Raw genomic sequence first — 23,950 nt, forward strand, 5'->3', positions numbered from 1 at the left:
TAATGACTCCAAGATCCCTTTCTGCCTCTGTGCTCTCAAGAAGGGAGTTTCCCATCTTATAAGTGTGCTGCTGGTTTCTACTGCCCACGTGCAGCACCCTGCACTTGTCAGTGTTGAAACGCATCATTTTTGCTAGCCCACCCCTGCAACCTATCCAGGTCTTGTTGCAGTCTTTTCCTCCTTACTAGCGTGCTCACCTTACCCCAAATTTTGGTAACATCAGCGAATTTAAACAGGTTGCTTTTCACCCCGTCGTCCAAATCGCTGATAAAGAAATTGAACAGCACGGGCCCAAGGACCGAGCCCTGGGGGACTCCACTGCCCACTTCCCCCAGGTCGAATATGACCCATCCAGTCAGGGCAGCTAGGATCTGGAACCAACTTCCAAGGGGTAAATGGTGCTTGCTCCTACCCTGGAGGTCTTCAAAAGGAGACTAGATAGACAACTTGCTGGGGTTGTTTGACCCCAGTACTCTTTCCTGCCCATGGCAAGGGGTTGGACTTGATGATCTGCTCTGGTCCCTTCCAAGTCTACCTATGAAACTAATTAATGTGCATTAAAGCTCAAGTGTAGATCCACCCACTGGCTATTACTGTAGTTCTGCATGGGACCGCAGGGGAGCAGATACTATCTATCATGCACCTACAATAAGGTTGGAAGGTAATTTGAGTCATCTACTGCAGCCCCCTGCACAGATGGCCGCCTAGGATGGATACAGCTCAACAGGTGGAACTTATACCAGGTGAGTTTGACCCTGGTTCTTTCAGGGTCAATTTTCCACTACCTTGGGTGAAGTTGTCCCAGTGTGTTATCCGTCCACTTCTTCTTTATACTGGTGTGATGCTGGTTACTGTGGTGGAAAAGTGTCACCTGTCCAGGCTCTCAGAGAACAAAGCTAAAATGGTCCCCCTCCCTCCTTCCATTTTCTTTAGCTTCAAGCACATGGAAACAGCAAACTCTGCAGTAGGCAGAGGATATTTTTCATAAAGCCTTAAGGTTGTGTCTAAATTAAGCTGGCAGTAGGCACCACAGGGCAGGGCAATGATAGCATATTCTTGTGAATGCCACCCTGCTCCTCATCTTCCCCAGGCTGTGAAATCTGACATCCCCTGCCTCTCCAAAGTGATGTGCCTTTCCATCTACATAGCAATATGAATAGTTCTCCTTAATGGAGCAATTGCTCTGCTTTCCCAAATGAGTCCCAGGGTGCTATTAAAGTCCAAATCTTTCAACTCTTGAGGGTATGGTTCTCCACTCTGCAAGCACACTGGCGACTGGTGGAGGATAAGAGCTGGGAGCTAGCTGCATGGTGGGATTCAGTACTGAACATCTCCCTGTACTTTAAGACCACTGTACACTGTTTTGTGGCAGAAAGTAGCCTTAGTGGACCAGAGAATCCAGTTCTAGGTTTACAGGGTGTGTGGTCACTTTGTGTGCATGTGATGATAACACCTATGAGCAAAAGCCTCCATGTCAGTTGTTGGTTTAGTGCTAATGAAGCTGTCTCCTCCTCCTGGTTGGATCAGTGACTCCATCTAGGGAAAGGAGGTCCCTTTCAGCTGAAGCGATCCCTTGCTCCTTGGTGGTAAAGGTCCGGGGTTCATTCACTGCTGGCCCCTGGCAACATGTCCACTGAGGCTGTACATTTACTAGGCAGTGTCCAGTGTGGCTTCATGTCACTAACCTTTGCAGAGCTCAGAGAAAGACACAGAAAAGGGGAAGACTGACATTAGCAGCAGTTACAGAGACGGCTCGGCATCTCGCAAGGAATAACTAGTTAAACTAGTCGGATTAATGTGATCAAATGTAAGGGGAGGCTGCGTAGAGAGGTAGGGCTGTGCTTGGTAATAGTGAAAGAAGGGACGCATTAAATACGCTTAACTGTTTGGCTGCTGGATATAACCCTTGGAAAAGATGCTACCCTCTCCCTGTGCTGCTGAGCGCGTTGCATTGATTTTGATGGACTATATATTTGCAGTGCAAGCCCAGACATCTCTGGGGACACCCATCAGCAAAGTGACTCCAGGGATAATGCAGTTTAGCTCTATTCCAAACACGACGCATGTGAAGGGTTAAGAGCAAATATACTCATCTATTAAAGTATTGTTTCAGTTACTTCAACTGAGCTGCTGGTGAGGAAGACAATAAACTACCCACCTTATGTCTGTTACTTGTGTTGGACCTTTGGGAATTGCCAATTATTGATGGTTTCATCTTCTCAGAGGTGTGTTTTTATAGGGCCAGACCTTGAAGTCTTTCTTCATTTTCCCTCAGTACTCTGGCAGTCTCCTGCTAATGTTAACAGTGACATACAAAAGAGGAAAATCGGTTTGTTCCTTGCCTCGCTTTTTCTTAATGAATAAAAAAGACTTTAACATTTGGAAGGTGCTCCTTGTTTTTGTTTTTACCTAAGGTTACCAAGTTGAGGAATGCCAGGTCTTTCATGGTTTTGCTGGACATGTTTTTCAACTTCTTTGAGATGTGTTTGGGAGTAGGAGTAGATTTATTTAATCGTTAACAAAGAAATCCTTCCTACCAACTGATTTTTTAGGTACTTGAATTAAATAAATGCCATTAATAATCAACCTGAAGAAGAATGTCTTGCATTCAAAAGCTTGTCTAGCTGCACAGTTGGTCCAATAAAAAATATCACCAGGAAAGGCTGGGTAGATGAGAATTGAACTTTTACTGGGGAAAACCAGCAGGAAAAAACTACTAACTGCGATAGGTCCAGGCTTTCTTTAGCCATCACAAAGAAACAAAAAAGGGAATAAATCAGTTTTATTTTCTTAGTGGTACCCTGTGGTATGGCTCCTAGGAAGAGGCCATGGCCCTGGCTACAGAGGAAGGCAAAACCCCCCATAGCCCATTCCAATCTGGTACCTTCAGACTCCATGGGAGTTATCTAAAGCACAAGGATTTTTTCTATAAAGAAGATGCTGTCATTTTCTCTATAAAGAAGATGGGTAGGGGGAGTGCTGAGAGCAGCCTTGCAAGGTTGGATTATGGGGCCTAGTCAATACACTTAGAAGAAATAAATAAGGGAAAACAGCACTCCAAAAGCAACACAGAAGAGCTAGGAGGGTTCACCTCCATTAAATGTAATACAGCTAGCAGGCCTTTGCCTGCAGCTAGGAATGGGGTTGTGGTGATCAATTCAAAAGGAGGCAAGTGGGATTTCAGGTCAAGCTGCTGTCTTGAATTGTTGTATTTCAACAATTCACTGGCTCTGGAGGGGACAGCCACTACTGCCAACTGCAGGCAGAATGCTCTCCCAGGGTGTTTATGCATGCGCTTTGGGGTGGGGTGCTTTAATTACAGAGGCGTCAAGAGCTCCTCCAATTAAAGCACCCAGAGCATCTTGTGTATCAGCATCCCTGCACTTAAAAATGGCAGCGGGGCACTGATACAGGAGACCCTGGAGTCTCCTGGAGCACAGTAATGTTCATGCTCCAGCAGACTCAATTAATTACAGTGCATCAGAGCAGCCTTGCTGCTTGTGTATAAGTGCCCCCAATATTTTTCCTAGTCTTAGCTCTGTTCTCCTAGAGGGTAGTAGTCATACATACATACAGAGCGGAAAGCCCACTGGTAATCCCTGGAGGCTCCTGTTCCCTTCCAGGTTTTACTGCCTGCACACACAAAATGTCTTTTATTGCTGTTGCTGTATCACTCTGTGTGCACATCCCTTGCCCAGAGCTGTTGACATACAGTATAATCATGGCCCCTATATCAAGAAATACAGGATCATTTGACTGTGTAAATACACCCTTCCTCATACAGATGAGACCAGAGTACTTTAATCCTCTTCACGCACATTGTGCTGGAGAGGCTGAGAAGAGGTTGGTTGTAGTTGGTTGGGGATGCAGGTTTAGTTTGTGTTCTGCCACAGATCTGATGTGTGAGTTCCTTTCTTTGGCTCAGTCCCCTTGAAAAATGATGGGGATAATATTTCCCTAGTGCTCAGGGCACTTGTGTGACTAGCCACGCTAAGGCCCACAGGGCACTTGGGCACTCTGGTAATTGGGGCTATATAGTCACCAGGGATGTATAGGAAACATCATTCTCACTCAGGCTGCTGTCCTACAATTACCTGTGTATGAAATGTCTTTACTTCCAGGAGTAGTCCTGTGAAGGTAACACTTCAGACCACTCATGAGAGTAAAGAGCCCATTTCATATCTGTGAAGGTTTTGTGTCATGTGCTGCAGGGTTCTGTAGTTTCTTCTCATTTAGCCTTTCTGTTTCCCTGTGATTTCCATCTGTTTTGCCTGGGAATGGGTCACCAGAAGCAAAAGCTCCCTTTACCTTGCCTAAGGCTTTACCCCTCCCTTTGCACAACCTGAAACTCCTTATTTCAGTTTGACAAGTGGACAGACAATCAGCGGCGGAGGATCCTGGTGGACCTGTTCCAGCGCTGCTCCCTGGCGCAGCAGAAATTCTGTGTGAAGCAGCTGCAGGAGCGGGTGCCTGTCGAGGCCCTGGACTTCACCACTCAGCTGCCCAGAACACTGTCTTTGTATGTCTTCTCTTTCCTGGACCCCCGGAGCCTCTGCCGATGTGCACAGGTAAAAGGCAGCACAAACCTGCAGTGCAGTAAGAGTGACAGTCAAGTGAGGTACAAGAAGAACCATAAGGAAACCCCTGAACTGTACAGTACAGTTGTGCCAGGGCCCTTTGCAACAGTGCAAGAGACTCCATGCAAGTGCCAGCAGGGAGGAAATGATTTGGTGATACTCGTATCATTTAACAACATGTCCATACCACACCTGTGTGCCAAGCCTGGGACATGAGAGATGTGAAAGTGTTGAAACTGCATACGTGAATGTAATGTTACTTTCTGTGGAATCTGCTAATTCCAATGCAGGAATAGTTTTACTTTCCAATAAATTCTGTGCTGGCTAGTCTGACCACTTTCCCACATTTGTGGCTGAAGTCATTTATTTGTGAAGGCCCTGAGACACATAGCATGGGCCACTATCAAGAAACAAGCCCTGTCCTCTCACACCCAATCTGCAAGTGTCCTCTGACTCCATCTCAGACATCCCAAGATCCCAGTTTAAGGCAGTGTTACGTATCATGGCCAAGATCTGCAAAAGTAACTAGTGATTCTTGTCACCATGGCTTTCAGGTGCCTACCATGTTAACAGGCCTGATTATCTGCAGGCCAGGGCCTGGCACTTTCTGAACATCATACCCTTTCAAGGTATCTCAAGTCAGGTTCCTGAAGTCACCAGATACTGTTGAATGTCTTGGCCTAAGGGTGATAGTTAAAAAGGTGCTGTATCAAATACTTTTAAAAAGGATGGATCCCTTGCAATGCCTGTGCTGTGGTGCATGCTGAGCTTGGGGGAACAGAGATGGTCAAGAAAAGGTTTCTGAATAAGGTGACTGGTGTCACGGCTCGTTGCGACTATGTTGTCTATTCATAGTCAGGAAGTTCTAGAAATGCGTGCCTCAGAAAGCAGTGTCTGGGTTTACCCACGTCACCTCTGCAGGGTGTCCATGCCTACCCACTCCCCCAGCATGTTCCAAACCCAGGTGGGGAGGCCATTCCAGGACCAACCCATGGGGTTGCTCTTGAGATTTTGGTCCACAGTGCGTCTGAGAGCAGGTGCTGTGGACAGCCCTGGAGCAGCGTCGCTGTTGCATTTCTGGGTATGAGGCATGTGGATGGGAGCAGGAGGACAGGGCCTGCTGGAGGTATCCCTGCCAGGACGTGCCAGGGACACCAGATAGATATGTCCCCGTGGCATCACTGGATACATGCCATCTATAAGGATGAAAAAGTGAAGAAAGGCTGCCTTTAGCCTTAGGCTTAGAGAAGTGCTGTCTGACTTAACATATAGTGAGGTAGACCTGAAGATTGCAAACATGGCGGAGAACCTTCAGAACTGGCTGTTTGGACCAGGGCTTTTTACTTCTGTTTGGTAAATAGTAGAAATAACAAAGGAATTGCTGATGCTGAGATATGTTCATTGGGTAGTGATGCAGGGATGCTGGCTTAGGCCAATCCTAGGCAGCAATCCTTAAAATAATGTGACACTAATCCTCGTGCAGAGGACCAGGGCAACATGCATGCATCAGATACATGCTACCCATACACTTGCTATAGAGCTGATGAGGAACTAAAGGGCTTTCTGCATAGAAGGGGTGTAGGTTGTAGCCATGTTGGTCTAACAACATAGGCAGACAAGGTTCTTTGGATGAATCTGATACCTTTTATTACACCAACTTAAATAGTTGGAAAAAAAATTTTAAGCAAGTTTTTGGGTTCAAAGGGTTTTTTAACCCAAGAGCTTGCTTAAAATGTTTTTTCCAACTATTTAAGTTGGTCTAATAAAAGACATCAGATTCATCCGAAGAACCTTGTCTGCCTTCTGCATAGGAGAGAACTTTACACACAGCGAACATATCTCCCACCATGTTGCTGTTCTTACTTATGGTAAATGTCTTTTAGGATCACAGGGAGGAGGGTCTGTTTTTGTAACTGGTTGGCATGGCTTCCCCAGGTGAGCTGGCACTGGAAGTACTTGACGGAGCTGGATCAGCTCTGGATGCTGAAGTGCCTGCGTTTCGGCTGGTACATCAACTTCTCTCCGACCCCGTTTGAGCAGGGAATCTGGAAGAAACACTACATTGAGATGGTGAAGGAGCTTAACGTTACACGGCCCAAGGTACGTCTGTCATGCTGGAGACAACTGGGACTGAATTTTCCTTTGCCAGGAACGTGTCTAGGTGGCACTTGTGCAGTTTGAAGTGTCACTGTCACAAAATGAGAGTCCGCCTTGCCTTGAGTCAGAGCCCGAACCATGCTAAGGCATCTACATTTCTTATGCATCCCAGTTTCTTCCCCTGTGACTAAGTCTGCCCTACTGACTATGCTCAGAAGCAGTTCACTGTCTACTACCACTGAGGCTGGGTGGTGACTCTGTTGCTGTGGTTCACCAGCAAATGGAACTAGCAATCATTTGATGCTGTGACTTGCACGGCGGTGGTAGCATCTGCGTTTTTACCCAGGAGCTGAGTGGTTACAACCCGGAACATGGAGACTCAATTCTAGGCCTCCCTTCTCTTGAAGGGAGCTGAACTCTGCCCTCCTTGCAAGCACACATGCGAGTGCTCTAACCACCAGCACCCTCCTGCTGAGTGTAGGCCACTGGGCATCCCTGAAGGAAGGAGCCACAGGGGCAGAAAGAGAACAAACAAGAGAGACTCTGACCCTACACGGCTGGGGGGTGAACACAGGCCTGGCAAAGAAGGAGTGAGTCCTGGTACCTAACACTGCTTCAGCATTTTGTCTTAAATAGCCATTGGAAGAAACTGCATGAAGAGCACTGGAAGCAGAGCAGGCTTTTCACACAGTCTCCAAGGACTTGGAATTCCTCCCCAGAGGAGCTGGGCTACATGCCTCAGGGCTGTTTTATTTGAAAAGCCCTCTAGTCCTCATTAGAGGACTTCAACCAGGAGGGGCCTGTATGTAGGGCCCAAAAGTCCTAACAGGCAGCAGTGCGCTTGTGTTTGGAGAGAGGAAGTGGAAATCTGGTGGACAGGGAGCAGACCTCTAGGTCTCCGGCTTTCCCCTCGGACAAAGAAAGTCCACCGGTGTGCAGAGCTCAGCCTTCTGTCACTAGCCCCCCCATGCCTTATGGGACCCCAGACTGGTCTCACTACTGCCCGTCTCTCCTGATATCACACTTCTCTCATGACACCTCTTCCCCACCCTCCAGCTCACCCACGAGGGCAAAGCAGCCAGTGATGAGTTTCTCTTCAGATCCCCCGGTGCACTGCAGGCCACAGTCCTCTCTCATTTGCCCTGATCCAGCTCCATGGGGCCAGATCCTGGCTTAATGCACATGATGACGACGCGATGCTGGAGTGTTCTAATTACAATGTGAATAAGCATGTCTGTAGCAGCCTAAGAGCCCCTGCTTTACTCTAAATTAATCATAAGCAAGGGCCAATAGCATGGGGCAGTAACTGCATGCTGAGGTTTATTTTTCCCTATCCATCTCTCCCACCAGACCCCTCTGAAAGATGAATTTGTGGTCATCGATGTCCAGCCAATAGCAAGAGTGGGCCCAGAGGTGAAACTGTCCCTGGCAGCGGTTCTCCAGTCGGCCTCACTGCTGGGGAAGAGGATGGACAAGGATAAGAAAGAGCTGCCCCCATGGCGCTCATCGGATAAACACCCAACTGACACCATCCGATTCAACTACCTGGACAACTATGACCCGATCGAGCAGGCAAGACTGGCGTAAGGCACTCACTTTCTCTCTTTGACTTTCCTGTTGTGTTGCAAAGCGAGCTGGAGGTAGGCTGCTGGGCTGGGCTTTTCTGACTCATGCAGCAAGGTACAAGGGGCTTGTTCCATTCCTCTGTGAAACAAGAAAAAGACATATGGGGCTGTGACTTGGTGTCTATCCACCCCAAGAAACCTGAATCCAAGCATGAAGAAAACATGACTAGCATCTGTGGTTACACTGCCCTGGGTAAAGTTACACAGCTCACTCATCTCCAGGCTTCAGGCACTACCTGGTCACTGCATGGAGTCAGCAAGCCATTTTCTTCCATAGCATAATATTGCATGGGGAGGGGCATTAGGGAAGGTTTTGTGCTGCCCTGTGACACATCTGGCCTTGACCTTTATTGGAGAAAGAATAATGGACTGGGTGGACCCATGGTCAGTCTTTGCTGGTGGTTTCTATGAGAAGGGTCTCAAGGTTGCATTGAACCTCCCCTCCTCCATGCCTGCCCTCCCCTCCCCTCAAGCCAGGCCAGGATAAAATTTCCTCATCCACAGGGGCCCCAGAAGAGGCCTGGGAGCCAATTAGTCCCAGTGAAACTCTCCCAGTAGGGCTTAAAGTGAGACTTAAATGGTTCACTGACCCTGCATTGGCACCAGTGCGAGCTCCCCACCCTCACCTACTATCTCTCTGGGCTCAGGGGTAATTTACTCATTAAGGATCCTTTGATCACCGGTGTGCACTCCAGACGCACAGCTTGTCCTGTGCATTGCAGAAATTCCACCTCTCCATGCCAAACCTTTCATGAATCATTATTTTTAATCCATGTCCCCTTGCTTCAAAGCCCTTGCTGCATTCAGCCTTACCATCTTTCTTCAGCTTGTTTCAAAATGCCAGCCCCAGCTGTCTTCACAGGACTGACCAGAGACGTTATAGATTGTTTTAGTTGAGATACTTGTCCTTAAAAATGGGCATTATTATTTCTATTATTGATGCCAAATATTTATACTCGGGGAACTTTGCTATTAGGGTCAAGGCCCTGGTGTGCTGGGCACTACACATGAATAGGAAAGAGAAAATCCCTTCTTTGATGGGTTTCCCATCTAAAGATCCGGCCAGACAGCAGTTTGGTTTGCAGCCCACAAATAAATAGAGAGTGTCCTGAGTTGTTCATTACAACAAGCACAGTGAATATTTTCTTCTCTTCTGGTGCAGGGCTTGAACCTGTAACCACTTGTGCTGCTGAGTGTCTAATGTTCTACCAAATCTGTTTTTTATCCATAATTATGCAGGATTATGGCAGGGAGAGAAATGAATTCTCAGAGATTTGTTCATTTATCAAGGATCTCCATTTAATATCGCTTACGCTGAAAGTAATTGCTCCCACCTCTCTCTCCTGGGATGGCTCCTCTGGTTGTGCAGTACATGGGCACTGCTGGAGGTGGCTTGCCCTGTTTTGGTGGTTCATCCCCTTGGACGAATACATAGTTTTCAGAATCCTTTGCTGCAGACTCCTCACCTTTCAGGCCTTGTATCATGGCCAGAGGTGGATCCAGATGTGGTCACACCCCCACTTGGTTGTGCTGCATGTGAGCTCTTAGTGTCATCTGGCCAGAGCCCCTGTCTTTCTTTCATGTATCTCTGGAGCCTGGGGAGTGACTGCTGCCACTGCCACTTGTCCCTTCTTTTCCCCTGAGCAAACAAGAAGCAAGGCTTCTGGCCAGGCCCTGCCCCAATCAGCTGATGAATGAAGTCTCTTCCTTTCCATGCATGACCTCTCGTCTCTTGGTTCCCATTTATCGTGAATATTGTTCCATAGGTGGACAGGGGGGTACACAGCAAAAGGAGCTCACGTGCCCAGGCTGCTCAATAGCTACATTGGGAATAGATGAAATCTCCTTGAAGCTCGTGGCTGGAACGTCTGCTGTTCATTTGGAATGAATATAAGACATAATTAAGCTCCTTTAGAGAATAAGAGCGCTGAAGCAACTGCCCCAAGCCAGACCACACAGAATCCCAGAATCCAGTTTTACTGTGGGCTGAATACAAGCCCAGAAGGGCTGGGGATTGCTTTGGTGGAGCCATGCTCCTGACAAGAGAAACAGCAGAAAACCAAGGAGATGGCTGGAACAAACAGTAGGAGTGTGCCCTGAGAAAAAGCCCAAAAAAGAGAGTGTTTGAGGGCTGGCTGGAAGAGGCACAGCACCATGATCGAGGTGTTCGAGTGCTACAGTGTTCAGAGAAGCAGAACAGTGTGTAATTCCTCTGTAAGCAGAATCACATCAGAGAAACACCTAACTCCACCCCCAATTTGCCCTCCTAAAGGAAGCAATCCACAAGCCCCCAGGTGCTGGTGAACCGCTCTGGTTGGAACAGTCAGTGGGAGCTCTCTGACCTTGTATCTGTTTAAGTTTCTGCAGAATTGAAGATTTAATATAAAAACAAAAACCATGTTTCCTGCCTTTATGACTAATGAATAAATAAATACAAACTGGAACAAGACCCAATGCACAGTGGTCTCCTTAGACTCCAGATGTCGGAAGAAAGATCTTGAAAGATGGAAACAGCTCCCACAGAGGCTGCCCTAACTCATGGCACTTTACGTAAAGTGCCATGAGTTAGGGCAGGGGCCTGCACGTCTGTCAGCACCCAAATTGGCTGCCTCTAGTAGGTGCTTATTGCATCCCCTGGCCATTAGGTGGTAAGTGAGCCAGTCTGCTGTAGGCAAAGAGCTACCCCAGGATGCTAAGGACTTGGGGAGTGGACACACAACACCTTCCACAGGGTAATTATCTCATGTATTGAGGTCACTACAAATTTGGGTACCTTTCGACAGACCTGGAGTAATTTACTACAGGGGAGAGCTGTGTGTCTTGATCCACTTTCACACCCTAATAAAGTTAATGCATTAGTAGGTAGTCAATGTATCACATGTCCATGTACCAAATTACCCAGTCTAGCCAAGAAAGAAACTTCTTTCTGATGGTCTTTCTTGATGTCTGTCTGAAGGGCACAAGTTAGTACAGTACAACACTGTACATACAAAATCAGAGCAATGTGTGTGATGGAGGGAAGGTTGCCATTGTAGTTGAAAAGCATCACTGGGAAGGTGAGGGGATGCGGGGGTGGGTTTGAAAGACAGAGGTAATAGCACTTTGAATGCATAATGGAGAGGCCTTGGGGACCTCAGGCTAATGCAGAAGAAAATGCAAAGGGCTGGAGGGAGCGAAGGAAACAAAGAGAACAATAAGGAATTATTGGATCACAGCAGGAAAGAAGCACAGAGAAGAGAGGTAGGCAGGAGTTAAATGATGGATTGCCTGGAAGTGTTATCCAAACCCCTCAGTGAAATGATAGTCATGATTTATACCGTTCCATGCATTAACTGTGTGATCTATCATCAGCTCAGTCGCTCTTCAATATTCTCTCTATAGTTTGCTTTCCGACTGACTCTTTCAGGTAGCTTTTCTGCTTATGCACAAACAAGAATCGATAATAGAGAGGATGAATTTCTCTATTCTGGGGCACGAAGCAAAGATGAAATGATGCATTTTTATTTGGAACAGTCAGCAAACTCTGTGATATTTCCAGGACTGCCCTGCGCCTGGGAAAGCAACCTGTGGAGAACCTTCTCCATCCATTTGCACAGGTCTGCTGGAAGGCATCTGGTGTTGTGCTGCTTGCTGCCAGTAAATCAAAAGTGCTGTCTCCCATCTTCTCACGGATAAGGAATCCTGGTTCCAGGATCAGGTTGAAATCCTGCCACGTCTGTGCCCCGTGTACTTTGAGAAGGACCCCTGCTACTTTTCATGATGGCAGTCAGCTGGAGTGAATGCCACCTCCTTAGCTCCAGCTTCTGGAAGCCAGCACTAATTCACTTAATTTATGGACCCAGGCAGGCTCCAAAACCAGTTGCATATTGTGTCAGAACATTTAACTAACAAGAAAAAATTACTTCCAGTAATTGTCCTGTCAGCATCCCAGGCCACGTTTCTAACAGAACAGGGATTGCTTTTGTGTAAAGGGAAATGCATTTCAATGTTCCTCTAACACCTCATCTCACCTTCTGTCTCTCAGATCGTTTTGCAGCCAGCCCCAAATGCTTAAGTTTATGACCAATGTTGATTTCGGCTATGACATTGAAACCGTTCGTGAGACATACAGATAGGTTTTGAGTATAAGACTGGGAGCCAGGAATCCCAGTTCTTCTCCTGGCTCTGAGTCCTCTTCCCTCTCTCGTGTTGGGAAAGACCTTCACCCTCCCTGCTTGAAGTTTCCCAACCATTAGAGAGGATACTAATGCTTGCATGTCTCATTGGGATGCCCTGAAGACATGCTGGACATTGAAAGCAGGTGGTCTGAGGGTTAGTATTCCTAGAGTGCTTTGAAGAGGAACGTTCAAAATGGTCGTTACCACAAGCACCGGGCATGACCAGGCGTCAAGCCCCGATTTCTACATAGATAATTGTATTTTCTAATAATGCATCTCAGATGAACGGGCTCTGGTGGGCTGGAACCAGAACTACTCACCTGTGTTTCATAGGCCCTATGTTGTTAACAACCAGCAGAGATTCTTCTTTACCTCAAGCATTAGGATAACTGCTTTTGGAACAGAAAGGATGTGCTGGTGTTGGGAGCTTAGCAAGGCATCCACAAGGAGTGATGTATTACATGAAGTTTGCCTCTTGGAGGGCTGGGAACCATCTGGAGCCAGGGGGAGATTTTCCTGAATTTGGTATTTGAAATAGTCTGACGCCTGAGAACTGTTCTCGGTCTACAGCTGGCCTGTGAACAGATCCGTGTGAACACCTGATATCTAACCGGTGGTGTTAATTTTGCAGGATGGGTAGGTCACACAAGTTTCTATTCCCCATTTGGGTGAGTGCCACTCGTAGAGTCAGGTTTCTGACATTAATATTTATGATTTTGAATTTAAATATGCTTTCTAGACATGTTATACAGGAGAGTAGACTCTATGGTGATGGATGTGGTTTAAGAACCTGAACCAAATAACAGAAAACCATTGTCAAACTTGCAATTCCTGTGAAACTTCCTGCCTGTGAAACTGTTTGCTGGATTTGTTGCACATACTGTCCGCAAAAGGGGCACTGGGGAGCTTGAAGCAAATTTGCTGAAGAACCCACAAGAAAGCTTGCAGGAAATTTATATTTGACTGTAATTTTATCCCAAAGCCAGCGTAAGGTTCCAGACGGCCACAGGGTTCAGCATTGCAGCTGGGATTTACTGTAAGTGTGCAGAGAAATTTGCAGTGGACTGTGTTCCAATAATCATTCATCTTCCACAGCGCAGAAGGGTCATGTCCATCTAGCTGGTTATGTTGGCTTTGGTAAGATTCATATAAAGAGAAGCAAAAGATGAACTTGGTTGTAGAAATGACTCGTATGAGAGGCAGGCTAGGTAGGGTGTTATTTGCATCACAGCTTGCCTTGGTTTATGTGAGTGTGTGTTCTGATAGCTGTGTAGTCAGATGGGTGCACACCTGGAAATCAGTGAACCTCCAGATTAGGCTAATGATGCTTACACTGATAGGGAACCATTCAAGCTAATGCAGTAGGAGCCAGGTTCAAACCGATTGAGGAGTTTTCTCACAGGTGCGTGGCTCAGCTTCATACACAGAGCGGGGATCACACACGTGTAGTCTGGTGCAGCTTTCACATAAAACATGCTAGAAAGCAGCTTAGTTTTATGGGCCAGACTCTGCTGCCCTGCCAGGACATTGTGCTCCTGCTTTGCACTGAGAACCAGCCCTGTGGCATTCAGGTAGCTCCTACATGAAAGGGTGTGTGGTAGCAGAGCCGCTTTCCCAAAACACTTTGTGCCGTTTGATAAATGGCCTTTCATGTCACAGAGAGGCGATGTGTATTTGGTTTCATACAGACCTGCATTGAACCAGATGATCTGTATGGAACAGGTCTGCTTGACTCTATCTTACATCTGTCAAATGGACTTGCTCTCCAAAACACTTTCCAGAAGTGAGTGCTAGCAATGGGACAGAGCAACTGAGAGCTCCAGACAGGGCAAAGGAGGATGTCGGGAAGTGGCTGGGATAGCAGTACAGCTGCAAGAGGTAGGAGCCACACAGGAGAAGGGTCTCACACCAACATAGGCAACGCTGTGTGAAGGGACAGAGGGCAGATGGGGGCAGAGGGGAGACAGCAGCCTGGGGTCTGGGCTGTCCCTCACATTAGCCTTGTTTGCCAGGCAGGAATTCCCTTCTCAGTTGTTGGGGATGAACTGCTGATGCTGCTCCTTTCCACTTTGCAGGAGAAAGAAGGGCGGAGGACTCACCCCAGACCTGAGCCGGCAGGCAAGTGAGAAGAAAAAGAAAGCATCCTACAAGCTCCGGAAAGCAAAATCGCTGGCAAGTATCACTGGCCCCTGACTTTGCTAACCATGGTGCTAGGCCAGGGATCATTTGGGTCCAGAGAGCCCAGTGAAGGCTGGGTATCTACCTGGTTACACAGACAAATCTGATCAGAATTTGACCCCAGAAACTCTCAAAGCCAAGATGTTTTTCCTTGTCAACCTCTGCTTTCAATTCCAGGAGCAGCGCTGTCTAGACAGGGGCCTGCTGCTAGCCTTCAGCTAACAGGCAGTGCAGCTGGATTGAAAGTGGTGCTGCTTTAGTTTCTTTGCTCTTTGTATTACTGTAGTGCCTATTACAACCTTAACTAGACCAGGGACCCCATGTGCTAGGCGCTGTACAAACATACAGGAAATGACAGTCCCTCCTTGAACTGGTTATAGTCAAAGATCTGCGCCTGCTCCAGTGAGATTGCATTGACTGGGCTGGTGAGGGTGAAAGTATAGCAAACACCTTTCCTCCCTTGAAGTCCCATGCAAGTAGCTTGTGCCTGATTCTCCTCTCATGTCTCCAGTGCAAATCCCGTATTGCCTGCAAGACACTGGAATTGTGGTAGTGTACAGCTGGTGTGCACAGACAGTCCAGTTTCCCTGTGCGCAGAAGGCAGCTGCTGGCACAACCCATGAGTTGGTGTATGTGTCATGGGGTCCCTACCTGTAGATCCTTGCTCTTAAGCTCCTGCCTCTAGCTCAGGAGGTCTCCAGTGTGCCAGGATGGTGGCACCACACAGCGGCACTCACTGCTTTGGGTGGGCATGGCCCTATGCCCCAAACAGTGGCCTCCATGTTGTCCCGAGGGGCTTTATTTATACCATGGCAATGGCAGGCAGGGCCCAAACACTCCTTGCCCACTTGCACCCTCAGGCATGCTCCAGACCTGCACATCCTCCTGTCTAGATGTGGGATGTGTCCCCTGGAGACTGCACTCAAGCCCGTGGCCTTTGGTGTGCTGTACAGCAGTGACTGGGCCTGAGCCCCCGTGGAGTCAATGGGAGTTTCCATGTATGAATTGAGGGTTCCAGGCCTTGTGGCCTCATTGAGTTTCTTGTTTCTGTTGTTTAGGGGCTTGTATGGTGGTCTGAGGCAATGAACCTATGGGAAAGGGTAGAGGAGAGGGTCATGTGCTCTGTGGTAGCCACCCATGTGCACAGTCTTACCCCGGAGTAAGCGGAGGCCGAACCACGTCAGCTTAGCCTCCGTGGCCTAGCTTCCACTTACTGTGGGATAAGAGCATGCACACAGAGAGGTATTCTGGGGCACACAGCAAAGCCCTGCTCCCACCCTGACCCTCCCCCTCCACCCCTTTGTGTAGCTGATAGAAGAGGGAGGCTGCTGGTCACTAGCCTCATGTCTGTGACCAACTAGCCCTGTGCCCCCACAGCCCGATCCCTCCCTGGTGCCTCAGTTTCCTCATCTATAACATGGGGATGAATATACCTTCCTCACAGCGTGACACCTAATCCCTCCACTGCAGCGAGTGTGCTATAAATACCTAGGCAGAATTAGCTAATGTTTGTCAAGTGCTCTGGCCCCTGTGCTGAACAGTTCTGGGCAAGCATGCAGCTTTCCTCTCAAAGATCCTAGCTAGAACATGTGCAAATTAGACCATTTCTCTCCCTTGAGAGTGGTTCACAGCTGCTGGTTCCTCAGGTGTCACTCTCCTTGCTTTACATCCAGCCCTGCCTTTCTCTGAACTTGAACAGAAAGAGCTCCTGGTCCATGGCAAAGCTCTGACCTCAGGGGAACAGGATCGTAATCACCTGTCTGGGGATGTTAAATTCTCAATCTGCTCTTCTGTCCCCTCACTTCCGACCAGCTCTCCTGGCAATTTGTTCTTTAACAAACATCCAGTCTGTTTCCTTTAAGTCTCTGGCACCTTTCCTTTTGCATTTGTGACTGGCTCTCCATCGCTGCCATCTGATGTCACTCTATACTAGCTGCCTTATGAAAGAGCAAGCTGCTTGTATTAGCTCATGCTGAAGTTTCATTGTGCTCACAACTGGTAAAGTAGGGCATCCCTAATGAAAGCAATCCAAAAAAGTCAGGCTTCCAGAAGGCATCTGGGGATAAGCTTTTGTAGACATGGCAGTGAAGAGCTGCTGGAAGGACAGATTCTTTTGTGCGCACTGGGATTTTTTTTCAAGCTTAGAAAAATGTGATGAGAGGCAGAGAGCCCCTGAGAGCTGGCCTACAAAGGATATTTGCAGGAAGATCACTGAGGCTGAGAGGTGGTTATTATTTTGGGGAAGATTTTCCTAGTCCCTGTTGTATGCCTCCTCCAGATAGTTGCTATCATTAAGGGTTTTCAGGCTTTGTCTTACAACCCTCGTGCTCTAGGGACTTATAATAGGAGTTTCACCTCAATGAGATGCACTCATTTTGTTTCTGGAGCCATTACTACATCAGTCCAATGGTGGCCTCACAGATAATCAAAGTAGAGATTTTGGGGAGAGGTGGCGTTGTGCATTTGACTTGAAATGGTGCCTAAGTTTAGGGGAAAAATGGCCTACACTCCTGAGGTCTCCAGCCTGCACTCCAAAATCCACAAGGTGCAAGTATTTCAGCCCTACCACCAGTGTGAGGATGAAATCCTCCCCAGCTACATCAATGAGGTCTTGAGCAGCATTAGAGGTGTGTGTGTGTGTCCATCCTTCCCTTGTTTGGTTGTAATTCAGGGAAACATGAAGCTATTTCCGCAGTTGCCAGTTACCTGCAGCTGAAACAAAACCAGCCCACAACTGTTGAAGGAACCCTGCAGAGGTTGGGGGGGCTACCAGATGATAAGTGCAGTTGGTAGCAAAGATAGGGAAAGAGACACATATGTAGCTGGGAGGAGGTATCAAGTGGGGTTCCCCGGGGGTGTGTCCTGGGCCTGGTATTGTTCACCATCTACATTAAGAATTTGGACGATGGGATTTGAGTGCATGCTTAGCAAATCTGCAAATGACACCAAGTTGGGTGGAGCTGCAGACACTTTGGAGGGCAGGGCTAGGATTCAGAATGACTTGGATAGACTGGAGAAAGGGTCCACAGTTAGTCAGATGAGATTTAGCAAGGACAAATGCAAAATCCTCATTGGGACAGAATAATTACATGCACAAATACAGACAGGGGAATGACTGGCTAGGCTGCAGTACTGCAGAGAAGGAAACTCTCAAGAGCAGGTTGGACAAACACCTGGATAGGATGGTTTAGTCAGGGATGATCCTGCCTTAAGCCGGGGTCTGGACTAGACGACTTTGTGAGGTCCCTTCCAGCCTTACAGTCCTATGATCCTATGAACGTATCGTATGTAGTGAAGACACTATAGAAACGTAAGGTGTTGCTGTGCTGTTCATTCAAAGTTGAAATGAATTACATGAGCTGGGGTCCTGTTTCAGCCCAGCCCTACCTGTTACCACTGCGTAGCTCTGTTGAGATCAGAGAAGTCAGGGGGCAGCACACCAGGCCCTGCAAGCCTTATCAGTATGCAAAGACTGACAGAGGGGTGTACACCGATACAAATCCTAGTGAGGGCAGTATCATGGACAGGGCTGGAACAAGGCTCTGTCTCTTGCTGTGATGAGTCTTTATAGCCCGGGCTTTCTCCCCATGCCAGTAGTTTTGTGGGGAACTCGTTGACTGTCTTACACTTTCCAGATCAAAAATGCACTTCATCTGCTCTTGAGTTGTGGGATTTCCCTGCTTTCAGTAATGAAGCTATTCACGCTATTTCAGTCTATAACCCTGCCAGCCCCGTGAGATGGCAAAGGTGTGCTTTTCACAGGCTGATGAAACACACAAAATACTGCATGGAGTTACTGAACATCAGAAATAATCTGTTTGCTGTAATGCTGGGAAAGCCATTAAAAGACTCGCCTTTCAACCAAGCCCTTGTAAGAGGCTTAAAACTCACACCTTCAAAATAAATCCTTCGGGAAAGCTGTAGACATGCTGAACAAAAACAAAAAAATAAATGCCGCAGGCAGCTAAAAGGAAAGGAAAATGAACATGAAGCTGTTAAAACTGGGGGTTTATGAGGCGAAATCACGGACTGGGAAAAACCACAGTGCCTCATACTGGGCAACGAAGGTGTGCAAAGGGGTGCTGAATAAGGACCGGGGGCTGGTGGTCTCTACACATGAGAATAGACCGGGGTGTTGAACACCTAAAGGAAAGGGTTAAACCATTTCAGGCCATGCTCAGAGGGCATGGGAGTTACTAGCACTGCAGCCTCTGGCCCAGGTCCATGTTTAGCCCCTCCTTTTTCTTTCCACTAAAGCTGGAGGGCATGGACCTGGAGCAGGCCACGCAGCTGCACTTCCAAAGTCATAGAAAGTATGGTGGGAAATAGGAAAAGCCCCCAGTGTGTTTTGCACTATGTTAGCTCAGCATGGGAGGCCTGGACTTCTGATTAACAGGCCAAATTGCTCCCTCACCTGCAAGTGTGGAGCTCCTATTGTCACAGTGAGAGCCACAAGCACCTACTTGTTTTTGCTGTATTCCCTCCCATGCGCTGCTGCTGCTGCTTATACCCGTGACTCCTGTTTCTGGATGTGGGCTTGCAAAGTCTGTGTGCCTGATTCACTGCTTTGCTTCTCCAGTTTCACCCCAAAGTGACACCAGTGGAGTTACATCAGCATAAAACCAAAATAGCTCAGCAATGCATCAGGCCCTCTACATGTTGGGACTGCACTGACATCATGTCTCTTCCTTTACGTCTTGATCCAGGAAAGGGATTAAGCAGGTGCTGAACTTCAAACATGTGAGTTGTCTCATTGAAACCCAAGGCCCAACCCAGATGTGCAGGCACATGCAGTTTGTGGTGCCGCAAACCTGTTTATGGTGCCACAAACTGCACGTTAAACTGTGCACAGTGCTGCTGACTTGCAGTGCCAGGGCAAAATTTGCTACCTGGATTTCCTGGTAGCAAAAAACCCCCCCGAAGAAAAAGGCAGTGCAAAGCGCACCAAAGTGGCGTGCACAGGGGCAAATGTGGAGACAGGGGACCAGGTAACCCAGGGCTGCCTGCTCTTTCTCTCCCTAGTGCAGTTTGCCTTGAGATGGGGGAGCAAGTAGCCCAGGGCTGCCTGCTCCCCTGTCTCGAGGCACACTGCACCCCAGCCAGATGGGGAGTGGCTGGCCTGGGCGCAGGGTGTGGAGCCGGGGGAGCAGGCAACCAAAGGCTTCCTGCTCCTGTCCCCACGTGCCTCTTCCTGCCTGGCTGGGGCACAAGGCATCCTGTGCCCCAGCCAGCCCCCCCGCAGCACATGGAGTGGCAGGACAATGTGTCCCGCTGCAGAGCACATGGGCAGGGACATGGACAGTGGCACAAAGTAGAGGCAGAAATTTGTGCTGCTGCAAATGCACACCCCTGCTTGTGTGGACACGGCCCCTAGGACTAACTCTTAGAATGAAGCACTTGCTCAGGTCTGCATTGGATTGAGGCTGACAAGCTGGACCCACAATGTCCAGGCACTTGCAGAACCCTCATCACCCAGGGGAGTATTATCCCATTTTACAGATGGGAAACTGAGGTACAGTGACCTGCCCACAATCCTTCAGATGAAACCTGAGCTGGGAGTTGAGAGCAGCCCTCTGAGCTTCAGCCTAGTGCCTTGACCGCTGCTGACTCCTTCCTGCCCTTTCTGAGACAGAGGTGGCCACTCCTTTGGCCCGCTGGTCCCTGCAGTGAGCCCCTGCTCCCAGACAAAGCCTTCTTTGGTCCTCTCTGGGGTCTCTGTGAAAAACACCAGCACGGCGGGTTCTGCAGGTGTTCAGTGGAGCACTCAACTTCATGCCAAAACCTCCTGGTGCCAGATTTCACAGACACTTAATTCAAGCCCTGAAATGAGGGAGGCTGATCCTCCTGACAGCTCTGTGAAATCCTGCAACCTCAGCAATCGCCTTAATTGCCTTAAAGGCTTTGTGTTCTGTTCTGGGTGAGGGGCGGCTGCACTCCCACAAGGCTTCTTCAGCTTGTAACTCATCCGCGGCTGACTGAATAACAGCGTTTGACAGAGGCCGTTGTATCTACGTTGTTGCCTGCATTCTGAGGCGATAAGAATTTCCCCCGTGGCGTTTTGGCAGGAGCTGGTGTTTTGAACAAGAATCATGTCTTAGGGTTGGGCAAGTGTGTTCCACGTGGTTGGTTTTGCGCCACGGCAGGAGCCTTGGGTGCTGACAGGCCTCAGTCCCGTCTGGGATATATTTCTACACCCTCACCTCTGCAGCCCCTATTTTGCAAGTGACACATCCCCGCGTGTAGTTTCGCCAGCACACATCATGCAGCACGCTGTTTGCAGGGTCAGACTCTCCCTCCTGCTGGAAATGCACAGCCTGGCTTTATGCTCTAACACTTTGTGCCTTCCTGTCCCCAAGCCCTCGAAAGCGGAATCACCAGGAACGCAGGAGCGTAAAAAGCAGGTACAGTCAGCTCAGTGCAGCACCCACTCCGATCTGCCTTTGTGTCTCCTTCTCCATGGGAAGGAAGCTTCCATCATGCCATCTCCTTTACATTGTCATGCACTTTATCGGGACACTGGGACATTTCCAGCTCCTTCATATTCACCAGCATCTCTTTCCATTGATATTTGCCCACCACTGGGCATGTCTACATGCGCTATTAAGGTGAAGCAATAAACTCTGGCACAGTTCATGCCATAGTTTTTTGCTCCCAGATGCTGTGTTTACACATGTGCCTGAATCTGCAGTATATTGAGCTGGGTTGGAGCAGCCCCAGCTGGCAGGAGGCCCAGGAGGTCAGCCTGCCAGCCTGGCGCTGCTTGGACCTGGCTCAACATGCTGTGGAGGGGCTGGTCGGGACATGAGGGTGCTCCAGTGTAGGGCCGGCCGGCAGGCAGCCCCTGCACCGAAGCACCCTTGTGCCAAGCCAGCCATTTCAGTGTCTATGCGTGCGGTGCTATGAAGTAAAAAACTCCACAGCAGGGTAGTATTTGTAGTTACAAGTACTATCCTGCTGCAGGGTTAGTTATTTTCCTGTGGCCTAATAGGGCCACATGTGTAGACGCAGGATGTTTTCTGCAGAGCTAATTAGTCTACTTTGCAGTAAACATCTCATGTAGATGTGCCCACTTACTGCTACATTTAAGCAGAGTATTATGCATGAAGTCTTACTCAATCATCTCCTGCCATCAGCTGTTATTGGGGTTCCTGGTGTTTCATGCATTGTTCCTTCCAGTTATGGGTGAGGGTTCGAAACGGTGATTTGGGGATTCCTTTGGTGAATGATGGCCTAGAAACACAAGGGACTGGACTCAAAATCTCAGGAGGCCCCTGCCAGTCCTATCTGCCTAAATCAAATAATTGGGGGAAAATGCAGAAAAGCAGTAACTTCCATGCAGCAGGTTAGCCCTGGACAACAGTCACAGAATCATAGAAAATGACGGTGCAAGGGACCTCAGGAGGTCACATCTAGTCCAACCCCCTGCTCCAAGCAGGACCAGCCCCAACTAGATCATCCCAGCCACGGCTTTGTCTAGTTGGGTCTTAAAAACCTCCGAGGATGGAGATTGCACCACCTCTCTGGGTAACCTGTTCCAGTGTTTTACTACCCTCCTCATGAGAAAATTCTTCCTAATGTCTAACCTAGACTTCCCTTGCTGCAGCTTGAGCCCACTGCTCCTTGTCCTGTCATCTGCCCCCACTGAGAACAGCCCAGCTCCATCCTCTTTGCAGCCTCCCGGCAGGGAGCTGAATGAAGGCTGCTATTCAATCCCACCTCAGTCTTCTCTTCTACACCCTAAATTAGCCACGTTCTCAGCCTTTCCTCAGGAGTCATGTCCCCCAACCCCCTCACCATTTTTGTGGCCCTTCGCTGGACTCTCTCCAATGTGTCCACATCTTTTCTGTAGCGGGAGACCAAAAACTGGACACAGGCCTCCCCAGCGCTGAATAGAGGGGAAGAATCACTGCCCTTGATCTGCTGGCAATGCTCCACCCAGTGCAGCCCAGGATGCCGGTAGCCTTCTTGGGCACACTGTTGGCTCCTATTTGGCTTATTGTACCCTGTCACCCCCAGATTCTTTTCTGTAGAGAAGCTGCCCAGCCAGTCAGCCCCCGCCTGTCCTGGTGCATGGGTTTGTTCTGTCATAAATGCAGGACTTTGCATTTATCCTTGTTGAACCTCATGGGATTCCTTTTGGCTCAATCTTCCAATCTAAGTTGCTCTGAAGTCTGCATCCTGCCACCTGCGGTTAATGCTTCCCAAAGAGTTTCTAAGTAGATAGTTTCTAGTGCATGTTTGCTATTGCAGACCACAGCTGAACCAGGGATTTGGGTCCATTTGACATTGCTGGCGTGCAACTACCCCAACCTCAGGGGCTGATATGTCATCGCCAGGCAGTGAGATCCAGTTAGTACATTAGGTGCCATTTGGTTCTCAAATTAAAACTGCTGTAGAAGTGCAAAGGGTTTTTAGCACAAATGCCAGCTCCCTGCTGCTGCACCGCTGCAGCTGTAAATGAGGAGTTTGTTGCCAGCTGGAATTCTTCATAACACACAAAAATAACCTGATCCCCACATATTCCTTTGTGAAGATCAGCCAATTTCCCAACAGCCAAAATTCTTCCCTTGGGGGCCTGTCCATTGATTTCAATCAGAGTAGCGTGCATGTCTCTCAGAGGCAGAGTCTGGGCATGAAGGTGCGAGTCAACATGGAGAATCAATGAATGCAAACACCTTGCAAGCACTAACTGGTTTCTTTTGTCACTCGAAGGTTGGGCTCTTGCCCAGGCTACATAGATACCCATAAAGTAATGCCGGGCTCAGCTTGCTGCTTTGAACTGTAATGGCAGATCCCTGCTGGAAAGCAAAACCACATGTCCTGTCCAAACCAAAGATACGTCTTTGTTTTCTAGCTCAGACACCGTCATTTGTTTGCAGGCTCCAAGGAGAGTGTAATGTTTCTTTTTTTCTCCCCCAGCTGTCACTCTCTGCAGACCTTGGCTCTGGCCCGAAAACACCAGTTCGCCCAAATTGGGCTACTCACCAGTCACCGGGGTATCCCGTTACCAAAGCAACGGCTAAGATGCTGGCTCAGAGCACCCAGTGGAACGCTGGGATACGACCAGCACCTGTCCGACCTCCAGTACCACAACTGAGTGAAAAGGGGAGGAAGGCCTTTACAAGGATGGACAGAAGTTTGCCAGGTTTGTGGGCTAACTTGTCTCATTCTCCAGCTGCCACCCAGAGTCGGACCCTCTGGGTTGGAGGCTGGGGCACATTGCCATTATATTCCTCCAGGACAAAGCAGGCAGTGGGCATTTTAGGGCTAATTTACCAGCTCTTAAATGAGCACAGAACTTCAGGCCTCAAACATA

The 23,950-nt window shown here is 48.5% G+C and overlaps 1 protein-coding gene across 1 annotated transcript in view; it reads left to right on the plus strand.

Moving 5' to 3' along the window:
- Positions 1-23,950, plus strand: part of FBXO16 (F-box protein 16) — a 51,276-nt gene that overhangs the window by 23,869 nt on the left and 3,457 nt on the right. The window contains exons 4-8 of the mRNA XM_019537217.1: positions 4,362-4,568; positions 6,513-6,677; positions 8,025-8,257; positions 14,532-14,628; positions 23,554-23,779. Of these exons, the coding sequence (XP_019392762.1) occupies positions 4,362-4,568; positions 6,513-6,677; positions 8,025-8,257; positions 14,532-14,628; positions 23,554-23,779 (928 nt within the window). The remainder of the gene's footprint in view (positions 1-4,361; positions 4,569-6,512; positions 6,678-8,024; positions 8,258-14,531; positions 14,629-23,553; positions 23,780-23,950) is intronic.

The sequence above is a fragment of the Crocodylus porosus genome, unplaced genomic scaffold (genome assembly GCF_001723895.1).
Source record: "Crocodylus porosus isolate Cpor-Errol unplaced genomic scaffold, CroPor_comp1, whole genome shotgun sequence".
Classification (NCBI taxonomy): Eukaryota; Metazoa; Chordata; order Crocodylia; family Crocodylidae; genus Crocodylus; species Crocodylus porosus.